The sequence below is a fragment of the Acomys russatus genome, chromosome 11 (assembly GCF_903995435.1).
Source record: "Acomys russatus chromosome 11, mAcoRus1.1, whole genome shotgun sequence".
NCBI classification, from domain to species: Eukaryota; Metazoa; Chordata; class Mammalia; order Rodentia; family Muridae; genus Acomys; species Acomys russatus.
Window position 1 is genome coordinate 46,866,665 of NC_067147.1, and position 15,516 is coordinate 46,882,180.

Below are 15,516 nucleotides of genomic sequence, written 5' to 3' on the forward strand. Positions count from 1 at the left end.
TTTTTTTCCCTGAGGCACCCTCAGCTCAGCAGGGTAGAAACACTGGGAAGTGTGGGGCAAAGACTCAAAGTGTCATCCAGAAGGACTAAGGCCTGTGGGGATGTGTTGCACAGCATGGTGATGGCAGTTACAGCATGTCAGAACTGCTGGAAGAATACATTTCTGATGTTCCCACCATAAAAATATTAGACATTTGGCGCCTTTAATCCCCAGCACTGGGGAGGCAAAGGCAGGCGGATCTCTGTGAGTTCAAGGCCAGCCTGTTTTGCAAAGTGAGTCCAGGACTGCCAAGGCTATTACACAGAGAAACCATGTCTCAAAAAAAAAAAAAAAAAAAAAAAAAAAAAAACAAATTAGGCATTTAAATTTGTTTTTCCATTGTATTTGTAGATCACATCATATTGCCCCTATAAAGACACACACAGTTAAGATAGCAAACTATTGAAGTCAGGTACTGCATGCTTGCCGCCTCCGTTCCCCTCACTGATTAGAGAAACCAAGAGCCTAGCCCAGAGGTCTTTCTCGAAGTAGTAATGAACATGCTCCCCTTGTTGCTCTCCCCCAAACATAGGTTAGGGTGTAATCAGTGCTAACCTCATCTTCAGAGTATCAGTGAGAACGTTTACAACTCATTTAAAATCTCCTTGAAAAACCCCGCCTAGATTCAACTTGACAATACTATTTCATAAAGATTGTTTTATGTATACTAACATTTGGACATCATTTCTTTTTATGTAGCACTTTTAGATATTTTCATTTTTTTTTCCAATTGGTGTATAATTAATAGCCTTTGAGAAGAAAGAAATTCATAAACAAAAATTTCTTGTTTTTTAATTTGAGTACATATATATGTATAATTATAGAAGTATATAAGTAATGGGTATGCGCTTATGTGCTTTTAAAGCTGCTGCTAGCATCCAAAACCCTAAGCAAACACTGATCCTTGGCCGTCCCATTGCTCCTGACTTGATAATGGAATCATAAGAAAGTACCCACTTAACCGAGCTCAACGCATCCTTCTCTTTACAGGACGGTTTCACGCCCTTGGCTGTTGCTCTGCAACAAGGTCATGACCAAGTTGTGTCACTCCTGCTCGAAAATGACACGAAGGGAAAAGTGCGTCTCCCGGCCCTCCACATCGCGGCCCGGAAAGACGACACGAAGGCGGCAGCTCTGCTCCTGCAGAATGACAACAACGCGGATGTGGAGTCAAAGGTAGGGACCGGGGCACCCCAACCTTTCACACCCCTGTCTTAAGTCAGGCAGGCAACCTTGAGGAACACACGGTCTCCCACTTGGCCGGCTTGTGCCCAAAATACGGCTTCACTGAAAGGAATGAGGACATGGGTCCATGTCAGCCAACGCAGTCACTCCCTGTGTCCACCTGAGAAGCCAGAGAAGGCTGTCCATGTTCTTGCGTGCATGCTAAAAGGGAGGTCCCCTCCAAAGAAAAGGGTTTCCATGCATCTGCAGTTTCCTTCCTTTTCATGTCACAAAAGAGTGTATAGAACAGTGCAGCTCAAACACCGGAGGCAAGTTACAGAGAGATAGTGATACTGTGTGCCAGCTTTCACGGCTTTGACCTCTATAGTGATGGGCAGCACAGCCAGGGCAGACGAGCTGTGGAAAGCATGCGGCAGGAGAAGAGCCACAGCCAAAGACTCCTACTGTCTTGCTTGGAAAGTCTGTCTGGGGGAAATGGCACAATGGGCGAGGTCTCTGTGTAGCCATTCTTCGTGGAGTCTAGCTTTCTTCCTGCCCCCTCGATTCCCTTCCATCATAGCTCTCATCTTCATCCTGTAGCTGCCGTGAGCTTCCTGCAGTCCACGTCACTGAGTGAACTAACCGTTCATTTTTTTCCTCCTCTTTGCCTCCCAATGTGTTAACCTAGATGGTGGTGAATAGAGCAACTGAGGTATATACATACATATATATATATATGTATCTGTCTCCGTTTTTCTGTATAATCGAGATCTGCTTCATCGCTTTCCATCTCCTAGGTTTGCGGCCTCATCCCCTTCCCTACCCCTCTCCCCTTCCTTCTTTGCACTGCCTTCTGTAGGCTAGAATCCTGCTTCGCCCCGACCCCGCGACCCCTGAAGGAGCATGTGCCAAGGCAGGCGGCAGGTTAATTGCCAGGGCTTTCTGCAGCTGAACGTGGCATTGGGAAGGGAGATTTTAGGCAGCCTCGAAATACCTCCGAGTACTGTAACAGAGACAGACAAAGGCCCTCTGGTATTTCCGATGCTTATCGGCTGTACCTGAAGCTGCAGACACCCCTGTTGCTCCACTCCTCCTCCTCCTCCTCCTCCGGGGGACTCAGTCTTTAGGGTTCTGCATGACACTTACCCTCCGTGGTGTCAGCAACAGGAGAGTCACTCAGAATGGTGCAGTCTGACCCACCTTCCGTGAGAGGCAGTGACGGCTAGCATGGCTAAGAAGCTTGCTAACGAACCACACATGCGTCACTACTTCTTCTAGGGTTCCAATCTTGGTACGGGGTGGGGGTGGGGAATAAATGAATCGCTGCATGTTTGGCTTTTTTTTTTTTTTTTTTTTAAGGAAGTAAAATGACCGTGGTAGAAAAAACATCCGTAAGACAGTGTCACTGAGTAGGCATGTGGTAAATGAACAGATGAGTGTAGACCGCCATCTTCCTTCATGTAAAAGTCACCTCCATGGGCGTAAGAGCACCACACTGCCCCAAATGACTTTGGTCCTTATGACTGGCATTTACTGTTGGCTCACCTGAGTTTTATGTTGTGTAAAACTACCGGAATTGGTTTTCACGAGTCTCACCTCCCTAAAGCAGTAGTAGTGACGAGATTGTAGCGCTGTGACTGTGAGGGTTTTCTTGCAATGTGGGTTTCCACACAGTTCTGCTAGTGGAGTCCTTCAATTGATCAGTCTCCATGCCCGGTTTTCCCCTGGCTTTCCCTCTGCCTGTGAGTGAGGGTTTTCTTAGAAACTTTACAGGCCGTTGGGCCTGACCAAAGCCTAGTTCAGAAGGGAATGTGAACCCCACCATATTTTGCACCCTCGTTCTTTTTTTTTTTAATTGAGCCTAAGACAAACTGGAAGTAACCAACTGACCATCTGCTGTGTTTTCTTCACAGAGTGGCTTTACCCCGCTCCACATAGCTGCCCACTATGGGAATATTAACGTGGCCACGTTGCTGTTAAACCGAGCGGCCGCCGTGGACTTTACGGCGCGGGTAAGTGTGTGACAACTATATTGCATCTGCTTCCGCAGATGTATCTCAAATGACTTTGATGTCTCATTTCCCAGGGTCAGGAGTGGGCTGGGGTATGGCCTTCCAGTCATTGAGAAAGCATATTTGTTTCCTTTCCTGGCACACTTCTCGCTATCACATGGACACGTAGACAAAGATTAGGAGTGTGTGCCGATGGGATGCATCACTCATGATAAAAGTCTTGTAGAGGAAAGACATGTAAGTAACTGCAATCTCCATAGCTAGGAACTACAGACGGTTCTCCATGTGAAATATGCTAGAAGCATGAAAAATTATTCAGTTGAACTGGGCATGGTGGTATACACCTTTAATCCCAGCACTCTGGAGGCAGAGGCAGGTGGCCTCTGTGTGTTCAAGGCCAGCCTGGTCTACAAAGTGAGTCCAGGACATCCAGGGCTATACAGAGAAACCCTGTCTCAAAACAAACAAACAAACAAACAAAAACAACAACAAATGAACAAAAAAAAAGCAACTACAAAGATATTATTCAGTTGCACGGGTATGAGAGGGTCTCTCCAGGTCCCACTCCTGGCCCTGACTGAGAAGCTATTGGCAGTTGATGGTGACTGGGGAAAGGAGAGTCATTTTTCCTCTGAGAATATGGCCCCTGTAGGGCAATGCATGTTCCAGGAGATGACCCCAAGCCCACATGCAAGGTAGCACTAATCTGACACAATGGAGTATCTTTCAAGGGGGCAGTAAGTTGGTGGAGGGACCTATTGGAGGATTCCCCATAAAGCTGGAGAGGGAAATTGGAGAGTGGTTATGGTCATAATACATTGTATACATGTATGAAATTCTTTGTAGGTTGTAAGTTTACTATTTGTAAGATGAGTTGATTGAAATGTGAAATATAATGACATAATGATATGAGATACAATGATATAAAAAAATAAAGCAGAGCCGGGCGTGGTGGCACACGCCTTTAATCCCAGCACTCGGGAGGCAGAAGCAGGTGGATCTCTGTGAGTTCGAGGCCAGCCTGGTCTACAAAGTGAGTCCAGGATGGCCAAGGCTACACAGAGAAACCTTGTCTCAAACAAACAAACAAACAAAAAATTTAATTAAAAAAAAATAAAGAAAGAAATGACAACCCACTATAGAGTTACAGAAATTGTGAGCCAGAATACCACCACATAGCACCCCACATCTAAACATTGTGACATCTAAGGTATCATCTTTGCAGCAAGCTCTTTTTCTAGAAAGATGGGATGAGGGGAAATGGGTTGCTTATCCAGCACTCGCTGTGTAGCTGTAAAAGTAAAGTTATCTTTGAAAAGTTGGTAGGTGGGCAGTGCCAGGCCAAGCATTTTATCTCAGGAAGAAAAGCTTAACTTCATCCCTGTTTGACAAGTGAGGTAGGCTTAGCCCTGATACTGGAGCTTGCAGTTAGAGGGGCTAGGATTTCATACTCAAAGAACTAAGTCCGTGACTTCATCTCTCCTATTTAGTTTGGGGCACTTGCCTCATCTTCTCATGGTCCATCAGTTCTAGAAAAGAAAAGGAAAAAAAAAAAAAGCAGTGAGCACTCAGATGGCACCAACATAGATTTCCAATGTGGCCATCTATTTATTGAAGAGCTTTGTCCATTTGAGTGGCTAGAGAGGGTGACTTCTTCTCTCTTGGGGTTCTGCTAGTGTCCCCACCCCCAGTTGGCTCTGAGGCCACCTTTGACTCTCGGAAGGGCAGTGTCAAAGCTCTTCTGTAAGGCAGCATTGACACTCTAGTCCAGACGCAGTCTTCTGAACCCATTTGGATAATTCACAACACAGTCAAAGCCTCCCTAAGACACAGCTTCTAATTAGGACATTTGGAAAAATCCATGTCCAGATGGCTTTGAAGCTGGCCTCTGCCATCATTGAGAAACTGTCTATTGCTGCTAAGAATAAGTTTAGATCTGAGGGGATGCTTGTGACAATGACAATATCGTCACACTCTTTCAGGCAACTCGAGTGTATCCATTTCCCTCCCAACAATGGCAACGCTCATTATGAGCAGTAATCCTTTATTGATTATAGATCAATGGAAGCCTCAGACCCGCATGTTAACCTCACATGCATCAATGAAAAGGAATGTAAAACAATTGCACGTGTGCTGGTACAAAATATACCACACTTGCTGCTTTCTGCTGCATCTAAAAAATCATCTTCCCCAGCCTGTCCCGATTGATGAGGCCTCTTGATACAATACCGAAAAGGCTGTAGTGTAGTTGAGTTAAACATTGTGTATAGGAGCCCTGTGCTCTTGCTTCCTCCCATCAGCCTCTGCTTCTCTTTGTTGACAGTGATGGATGACTGGCTTTAGGGGGTCAGAGGAGACTCTTCAGAAAGAGCTTGCCCATCTTACATCCCAGATTCCTAGTAACTTCGTCAGGAGCAATCTATCATTTGTACTAGGGTTATACAGAGTTCTCTCTCTGCCTAAACTCAGAGGCATGATTCATTCATGGTTCCCTCTAGAATGAAGCAGGTAAAAGTTGCAATTAGGGTCACACCCACTCTGCTCAGAACAATGGAGGGGAGATGTTTGGTTTCACTTGCTAAGAACTATAAATCACAGTCACTATAAATAAGTCACTATATATCACTATAAGTCACTATAAACCACAGACTGGGAGCCAGGTGTGGATGGTGGTGTAGGAGGTATTTAGGGGTAGGTAAACACCAAGCAGCAGAAGTGCCCTTTGTCTTTAGGGGGGAAGGTTTAGGGTTCTGTGGTCTTACTGTGGTTTGGTGGGGTGGAGGGTTGAGCTGTTGTGGCTGGTGGCTGGTGGCCGTGCTGTGGGCTGGGAAAGGACACAGAGAGTGGATACTAACTAGTGAAAAGCCTGACGAATAGGAGCCAGGCTAGTACCTGCAGGTGTGGATGGACGTTTCTGAAACAGAAATAAGCCAGTATGACCAAGGAGAGGCAAATGTACACCCCAGGAGCAAGTCTGACAACTGAAGGGCAGGTTGTATCCATATTTTACCATCACGCTTTCCAGATTTGCATTCTACAAGACTTGGTGTTTACACTGTGACTTTGATATATATATATATATATATATCCCAGATGACAGCTTCAGTACTTTGTTTTGCATTATCTATGTAGCTAACAGACACCATCCCCTATAGAGGGTCCCCTACAGAAGCTGTTTAAATGCTGCAGTGCAGCCTCAGCCTTCTGCAGCCTGGACTGAGTCAGCTATGACAGCTTTGACACCCTCTAAACTGATGCATGACCTTTGCTCTCATAGCAATTCTTCCCTCTCTTGGGGAAGAGAATGTAACTGAGACACCCCAGAGGCCCTACTGATTGTCATTCCAGGAATGAGCACTTACGCACTGAGGTGATGAAAGGCCAAATCGCATTAAGTGGATGGTGGTCAAGCCCCTCCTGTTGACTAGAGTAGATCCACATGTCTTGGTGTTTAGTATTTCCTAGTCTGATCCCTGAAATGGTTAGAGATTTGCACTAGAAGAGTCCAGGTGGTTTACAGACTAAAACAGACAAAGTAAATCTAGAAGGATGGAATAGAAAAGGAAAATGCTGCCAAGTGAGTGCAATGAACTAGGGAATAAAAGAATATAAAAAAAGTAGACTTCAAACCTTTAATATATGCAGGCACGTAGACGTAGAATATGAATATATAAATACATAAGGGCTTTTGCTTTACACATTTTATTAACTCAATTCCTTGACAATTTCATACACATACCATACATATGCGTATATAATACCTTGTAAATATTGTCGGTAAAAATTGGCATGCAAGGATCTCTGTGGTATGCTGAATTGGAGTCCTGTTCATACATGCCAGCGGTCATGTAATAGATGTACTTTTCATTATTTTGAGGGCCCTGGGAGCCCGAGCAAGAAGCGAGAAGTCTTTGCTCCATGCCTGGGCTGCCAGAGCCATTCATGACTATGGCTCATTTTAATTTAAATTGAAACTACAAGGTACATCCTCTGGGCTGAGCATGGTGGCACAGTCAGCAGGCAGAGCCAGGCAGATCTCTGCAAGTGTGAGGCCAGCGTGATTTACATAACCAGCTCTCGGCCAGTCAGGGCCATATAGTAAGACCCTTAACATTTCATGTGCTGCCTTCTGAAGGGAATTCCAGGTGCTCAACGCTTGCCTCCAGCAAGTGGCCTGTGTAGTACACGGCTCTGACGCGCAGCACGTTGGGGCACAGGCCTGCCTTCCCTATGACGGCACAGTGACCTCTGCGTGTCACCTGCCCCCCAGGGAAGGTGTTTGCTCCCTGCCCTGTAGGCTTTGAACATCATATTAGCTCAGTTCCATGCACTTTGCACATTCTGTACGCTATCTACATTGTGAACCGTCTACAGGGCCACGCTTTAGAGACCACTGATGTTGTAGCTTCTTTCTGCTTCCCAGACATCTTCCCATACCGGCCTCTGTGCTGTTGACTTGGACCTGAGCTCCATCCTCTCAGCCTTGCAGGGCAGACCTCACTATGCACAGTGAGTGGGCTTCTTACAGCTACAGCTCTTTGAAGATAAAAAAGCCATTTATTTCAGAGAACCATTTCTCACTGTTCTGAAAACAAGAAAGCAGGATGTTTGTGTGGCCAGAAAGCCCTTTGTCTCCCTGCCAGGACCAGGCACCCTTGGCATACCAGCATACCAATGGAGTCACCAGGAGGCTCTGCCGCATTCCATTCAACCAAGCGCTGGCTTTAAGTGTGAACAGCACTAAGAAGCCTCCCTGTTTCCTTCCTTTCTTCTCAGGTAGAATTTATGGCAACGGTGATCTTAAAGCTATAATTAATTTAAGCATGTGCTAAACCCCTACTTCCACATTAGGCTTTTATACTCGATAGCTCAAAACTATGTGAGGACTGAAACATAATAAAGTCCACTAACAGATTCCTCCCAGATCTTGCTATACACACGTGAGGTTTTTAATTCCTCGGGGTCAAACCTGTGTCTTCTTGCACTTTATGGGCGTCTGTGGAGTTTAGTTGATAGCCCAGTCTCTCTCTCTCTCTCTCTCTCTCTCTCTCTCTCTCTATCTCTCGCTCCCTCCTCTCTCTCTCGCTCTCTTCCTCTCTCTCCCTCTCTCTCTCCTCTCTCTCTCTCTTCTCCTTCCTCTCTCTCTCCCTCCCCTCCTCGCTCTCTCTCCGCTTCTCTCTCTCTCTCGCGCCCCTCTCCTCTCTCTCTGTCTCTCTCTGGGAGAGAGCATAAACTTACAGAATTCAAAGAAGTGATGACACCACTTCTGGGCTTCCTTGCCCATTACAAATGGGTGGATCTTGTTCTTCAGCCTGATTCTTTCCCAGCTCACCAAATTCCCATTGCTTCAGCTGAGAAGTGATGCTATCTCTGTCTATAAATGTGCTAGGCTTAAAGGCATGCACTGCCATACTCAGAGCTTTAGCTTTTTTCAACCACTACTAGAGAGCTAACTGTGAAACACAGACCCTTCCTCACTGCCCAGCCATCTTGTCTTTGAGCTTTTGGCTTCCCTTCCTCCTTTACCATAGAGCACAGCATTTTGTGACAAGGTAGAGCACATTGGAGGCACACTGCTAGATTCCCACAGGGCCTTGCTGTTTGCTCTTCATGCTCTTGCCAATGGCAGCGTTGTCATACACACAGTGGGTTCACAGAGAGTTCATAACTCATGGTGACACTATGACAACTGAAAGATGGACATGGCACCATGTCCATCTTGCTTGAGATGTGTGACCAACAATGAGACAGGAGCGCCTGACACCTTTGTGGTGGTGGTCATCACTGTTGTCAGCAGAGACAACTTGCTTGAAGACAGACCTCCCACAAGAGCATGACATATGTCCAGTAGGTAGCATTGTGGCAGGTCTCTGAAGCACTTCTAGTAATCAGAAATGTCACTTCCAGAATGTGCTGGGGTACAGTTTGCTGCGGTTTAGACCAGCACAGTCTAAGCCGTTGAGGAGCAGGAGAGATGGCTCCACAGTTGAAAGCACTCCCTGCTCTTGCAGAGGACTGGAGTTCAGTTCCCAGTATCCAAGTAAGGCATCTCACGACTAAGGTGCCAGGGGATCTGATGTCCCCTTCTGGCCTGCTTGGCACCCACATACACACAGACACATACATGATAAAAATAAATAAATAATTAAATCTTAAATAAAAAAAGAAGTTAGTCAGATGCCATAGCTTGGGGAAGGAAGAACTCCAATAATGAGCAACAACAACAACAAAGTGACAGTCACCACAAGACGCCTGTTCCTCTCCCATCTCCCCTAGACTTCAATCCATACGCTGAGAGGGTTTCTCGATGACCTGAATAAATCCTATTTTGAAATCCTGCAAATCAAAATCCTATTAAGGTCGGAGTCAGCCAAGCTTAGCTTTCCTCATTTGCACTTAAAAAAAAAAAAAAAAAAAAAAAAAAAAAAAAAAAAAAAAACACTTATTCTCTAGCTATAGAGTTTTCCTTCCCACCCGTTAGCTCGAGGATCTGGGCGGGGCTGCCGCGACCTGGCCTGGCCTCCGGCTGAACATTCTAGCATATTTTCCACACTGCCTGTCCTCAGGCAGGACCTTCAGATTACCCAGACGTGTCCTCATCTCACCCCAACCCCCACCCCACCCCCACCTCCCCAAATCCTCCACTACTACAGGCACCTCTATAAAAGTGGGAAGGAAAACAAACTCTTCCTCTGGTGGTTTGAGGATTGTAGAAGGGCAGAGAAGCCAGTGTCCCCGGGTAAGTGCCTCTGGACGCATCCATGGTCATTGTCTCTGCTCCCACTTTGAAGGAAGAGAGTCGGTGAAGATACATTTAGGAAGGAGACCTGTGCAGATTAGCATAGTTGGAAAGCTGGGTGATGGGACACTTTATTAGAAACACCGTCATTGGAGTCGGCTGAGATATGAAAGAGCTCTGAGGCGGAGCGCGCACTAGCATATGCAGTTTGAGGCACGGTACCAACAAGGAGCCTTCAGATTGGAAGGAGGAAAGCAAGGGAGGCTGCGGCTCATACCTGTGGATGATGCTGCAGAGGTATGGTAGGGCCAATCAGGACAGTGGCAGCCAGGCTGAGGGCACTGGCCTGGGGCCTGCAGATAAGACGGGAGCCATTGCTGGTCTGCCTGGAGAAGCTAAGACAGAAGTGTTCCTCGAACGTTCTAAGGCATGTGGAAGGGGAACGTGGCTTGGTTGTGAGCTCTCGCTGTCCCTGGTCACCTATGGAAAAGGGCTCTGGGTGATGCATAGCCGGCCCTGGGTTCTGTACTCTGCTCTCCCGGGAACATCATCCTCCTTGGATGCCTTGGGAATTGATAGAGGACTTTTGCTCACTATTGGCATATATTATACATAGCAATGAGCTTCATTATGGCATTTCCATACTTCTATATAGTATGCTTTGATCGTTTGCGCCCTAGGGGCATTTTTTTGTTTTGTTTTGTTTTTTGGTTTTTTGTTTTTGTTTTTGTTTTTGTTTTTCACAGTGTTTAGCATGTAATGAAAAGAAGGGTCCTGAATGTTTCAGCTTCAGTGCATAAGGAGGGTCCCCTCCAAGCCACCCACACAGTGGTCCAGGGTCCATAACACAACCGCCCAAGTAGTTTGTTTACAGACATACAATAGAGCAGGTCCATGTCCCAGGAAAACGGGAAGCGGAGGAAAGATGTAGACCAGTGGTTCTCAACCTGTGTGTCTCAACCATCGGAAAACTCATATTTCCAATGGGTCTTGGAAGCCTAACCATAAATTAGTTTCACTGCTGCTTCTTAGCTGTAATTTTGTTATTTGGTAGCATCCTGGTTCTTAAGGCCATCAGGAATGTGCTTTCCCGATTGTCAAGACACACAGGTTGAGAACCACTGCTCTAGAAGTTGGCATTCACCAATGAGATTGCTCTTTAAGGGGCACCAAACAGCCCCTGACAGCATCTCTTAGTTCTCACTACAGGAACTTTAAAAAGAGACGGAAGAAATCCCGTGCAGAATTCCAACCTGCCTAGGCTCCTCCATTGTTGAAGAGCAGGTGCAGTGGTGAGTGTCCTACACAACACTCCACTTACATCCACCTCTTTCTGTGGGTTCTGGGATCCAAACTCAGGTCCTTGTGCTTGCATACGTAGCAGGCACTTTCCTGGCTAAGCCATCTCCCCAGCCCCTGCTTTATTGTTTCTTATCCTGACATACATCAGCGTCAATGCACGCACAGTCACTTTCTAGCTTTATGGTGTAAAATGAAATCACTGTCGGTACACATGGGCTCACTAAGAGATGCTGGCTCTAAAGTAAACTGGAGAGCAAGTGAGGAAGATGCCTGATATCAACCTTGGGCCTCTGCACACATATACAAACACACAAACACACACACACACACACACACACACACATCACAGAAGGAATAAGGTGTGTGTGTGTGTGTGTGTGTGTGTGTGTGTGTGTGTGTGTGTGTGTGTGTGTATCAACATAAAGTTACAATGAAGTCGGAAGATTCTGATACCCATCTGTGCCTATGTGTAGAGTTCCTGCAGGCTGCAGACCAGAGACACCCGATGGCTGGCAGTTTGTTCTCTGCGAGTGTTCAGGGACAGGATGAATTGAATCCATCTTTTACTTTTTGGTAATCATGCTTGGGATATTTGGAATGAACTCTCTGTAACCAGGAACCTGATGACCTCACAGGAAAGCAGGGAACACACATTCTTGGCAAGGCATACAAGGCAAGCCTTTCACCCCCAAGGCATGAAGCCCAGTGAGGCTTGAGATTGAAGATGAATTTCCTCATAGTTCATAAGTGAGGGCCTCTTGCTGACTCATGGAGTCTGCAGCGGGCACTTAGCCATCCATGTTTTTAACAAACATGTCCCATGCTTCTTCTGATCAGACAAGGTTAGGAAATATTTACCAAGGTCAGGCTGGGAGAACCTTTGAATACAAGATACCCAAAGTTACATCACAGAAAATGTTAAAGATCTTCTAAACAAAAACAAAACAAAACAAAAGCACTGTCTCTTAACCATTCTCTTAATGTTTATAGCATTGGGTTCACACTGTGCCTTGCAGCTTACAAATAGCATGTATATGTAGTATTTCCTTTGAACCCTACAAGAACAAATTTTTTTTTTTTTTTTTTACAGAAAAAAGGTTGAAGTCACCAAGGAGTTTCTGGTCCCAGGTCTCACCCAGAGTATAGTGGCAGGGCAGGGATCTGAACTCAGGCTGTCTTTTTCAAGGCACGTGGCCTCAGTTCTGAACCATCAGAGCTGGAGCATGCACTAAGCTGAAAGAGAGACAGACAGCTCCAGGCCCGGTGGGCTACAGCAATGCTTGGAAGCTGAGGGCTAGGCTCTGGCTGTTGGCAGCAGCTGCGTCTTGGTCCTTAGGAGAATACATCTGCTCCTTAGGATGCACTCTCTGCACACCCGCCGAGGCATCTTCTCCCGGCCATGTTTGCTTAGGAGGCACTATTTCCATTCCTTCATGTGTCTACAACTTTAGCAAGTGCCCGTTTATCTGAAGATGAAATGAAGGCAAATTACACGCACGCACATGCACGCGCGCACGCACACACACACGCGCACACACACACACACACACACACACACACACACACACACACACACGTGTGCATGTTTCCAAAGAGCTGAGATATTGAAAATCTGCAAGGGGTGATTTACTTTCTAGGGAGACGGGGGAAATAATCCCACGTGGGAATAAGATCCAGGCTTATCGATGTCGATTGAGTAGAAAGGAAAATTTCCATTCTGACGGCCTTCCATGTTTTGTTTTCCCACTTTGGGTGGTGGGGTGTTAGGAAACTAGGGGAAGTGGTGTATTGAAACCGCTGTGTTTATGAGAAGCATCGCTGGAAGTCTAGACTCTCTAGACAGCCTCGCTTTACTTAAATTTTGAAATGACTTTCTTCAATATGCAAGAAAGCAAATTGGGTTATAAACTTTGTAAATTTTATTATCTTATTTCACGTGCATGCTCATTTCCCCTGCATATATGACTGTGCACCATGTGTGTGCCTGGTGTCTGTGGAAACCAGCAGAGAGTTAGGTTCTCCTGGAACCGGGAGTTATAAATGGTTTTGAGCTACCACAGGGGAACTGGAAATCAAATCTGGGTCCTCCAGAAGAGCACCCAATGTTCATAACTGCTGAGCCATCTCTCCAGCCCTAAGTTTGCTATTTCATTATTCAGTGATCATGAGACCTCATTTCTCCCCCTAAGTTAAAAGCATTCATATCTCTTTTTTGTTAGTTTCATTTACGTATTGTTTGAGAATTTCATGCATGTACAACTTATTTTGATACCCCTCCCCCCCAACTTCCCCAGAACCCTTCTTCACATTCTTTCCCCAATTCCAATTTCACGTCCTCTTTCTGTTTGCTTGCTTGCTTATTATTATGCCCACTGAGTCCAGTTAGAGATGCCCGTAAGTGCACAGTCCGTACTCCTGAAGAAAACTGACTCTCCCTTCCCCAGCAACCATTCTCTGCCAACAGCTCTTAGCTGGGAGCAGGAGCTCAGTAACTCTTCTCCCCTAATTGTTCATTTATTATAGAATAACTGAAATGCAGTTTGAAATATATATTTAAAAAGCATCGAGTTGGGCGTGCTGGCTGACAACTGTCATCCTAGCACCTAGGAGGCAAATACAGGAGAACCACCATGACCTTCAGGCCAGCCTGGTCTACAGAGAGTGAAATTCTTCCTCTAAAACAGTGGTTCTCAACCTGTGGGCTGCAACCCTTTTGATGGTCAATGGACCACAGGGATCACACATCAGATACCCTGCATGTCAGATATTTGCAGTATGACTCATAACAGTAGCAAAATTACAGTTATGAAGCAGCGATGAAAATGTTTTATGGTTGGGGGGGGGATGTCACCACAACATGAGGAACTGTATTAAAGGGCTACAGCCCTAAAACAGCAAGAATAACAGAGCATTGAAATCATGTATGGAATGTCTGTAGAGATGGCAGCTTAGGTAAGACAAGCATTAGCAAAGGTTTGGAGACTGGGGAGCTCCTGTATACATGATAGGAAGGTCAACCCTGGCCACCATGAAAAGAGCTGCGTGTTTGCTCAGCAGAATTGCCATAGGTGCCATCAGTGCCCACCTGTCCCCCACATAAAGAAAGCAATGTCAAAGGAGATTGTCCAGCAGCTGGTGATTGGATCAGCAGGAGGTGGCACACGCATTCAGACTGTCACTCAACCGCCGGAACAGTAAGAGAGCCTTAACTCGCACTACACCCCAGATGCAATGACCACGAGGGAACTCGGCTTCATGAAATGAGCCATTACAGTAAAGCAAGCACCTCCGTATAATCCCCAGAAGAGATGGACACAGAGACAGGGCAGAATGAACCCACAACAGGTTTCTTCTTGGGTACAGGTCCACTTCGCAAGATGCAAAGAGTGCTGGGAATGGGTGTGCCACAGTGTGAATCACAGAAGGCCGCTCAACTGTACACTTAGTGGCTGAGACCAAAGCATTAAGGTATACGTAATTGACCACTACTATTATACTGAAAGCCACTAGCTGGCCACACAAAAGTCCTGCACACTGTGAAGCCAGGGAGAAGAGGGGCCTTGGAGTTAAGATAGCAACCCCACTTACTCCTCCTTTTAGTGGTAACCTGTCTCTCACATTTTTCATCACCCAGCCATCGGCTCTCCTTCATCTAATTTAAAGTAGATGTAAATTCTGTATTGCCGTATCGAGGTAGGAAATCGCCTGCTCTTACTCTAGGGAAAGGCTGCAATGACCTTGCCTGGAGATGGCCTGAAATGAACTTGACTGCCCCCCTCTGTTGGTCTTTTTTGTTGTTGGTGGTGGTGGTTTTTTTTGTGGGAAGAGGAGAGGGGAGGAAAAGCTAGGCATTCCTCGGCAGAGCGAGCTGTTCTGGATCTCTTGACATTAACAGCATGGATCCCACACCTTCCTACCAAGGAATAGTGCGTGCACTGTTACCATATGTGTCTCCAGTGTGATGTCTGTCACCTCTCAGCGTGGTGTCCCAGGTTTCTCTGCTGTGCTCACAGCAGCACAGCCTTACTGTAACCCTAAACATATTTTTTTCCAACACCCACTGCACCCATCTTGAGAGCTGTGTCATCTAGAACCTTCTGGTTTCACCAGGTGACTTCATGCCTACTTTACCTGAAGTTTTTTTTCTATCCAAAGTATTTCATAATATACTCGAGAGGAGCAACAATTTCATATGCTTTGTTCACTCTCTATATAATAATGAAAAGTGTGCTGCCACTTGAATGTTTCTTAACGTCCAAG

General features: G+C 46.0%; 1 protein-coding gene across 1 annotated transcript in view; it reads left to right on the forward strand.

Moving 5' to 3' along the window:
* Window positions 1-15,516, forward strand: part of Ank3 (ankyrin 3) — a 307,445-nt gene that overhangs the window by 110,766 nt on the left and 181,163 nt on the right. Inside the window, exons 6-8 of the mRNA XM_051153191.1 lie at window positions 1,030-1,215; window positions 1,892-1,915; window positions 3,117-3,215. Of these exons, the coding sequence (XP_051009148.1) occupies window positions 1,030-1,215; window positions 1,892-1,915; window positions 3,117-3,215 (309 nt within the window). The remainder of the gene's footprint in view (window positions 1-1,029; window positions 1,216-1,891; window positions 1,916-3,116; window positions 3,216-15,516) is intronic.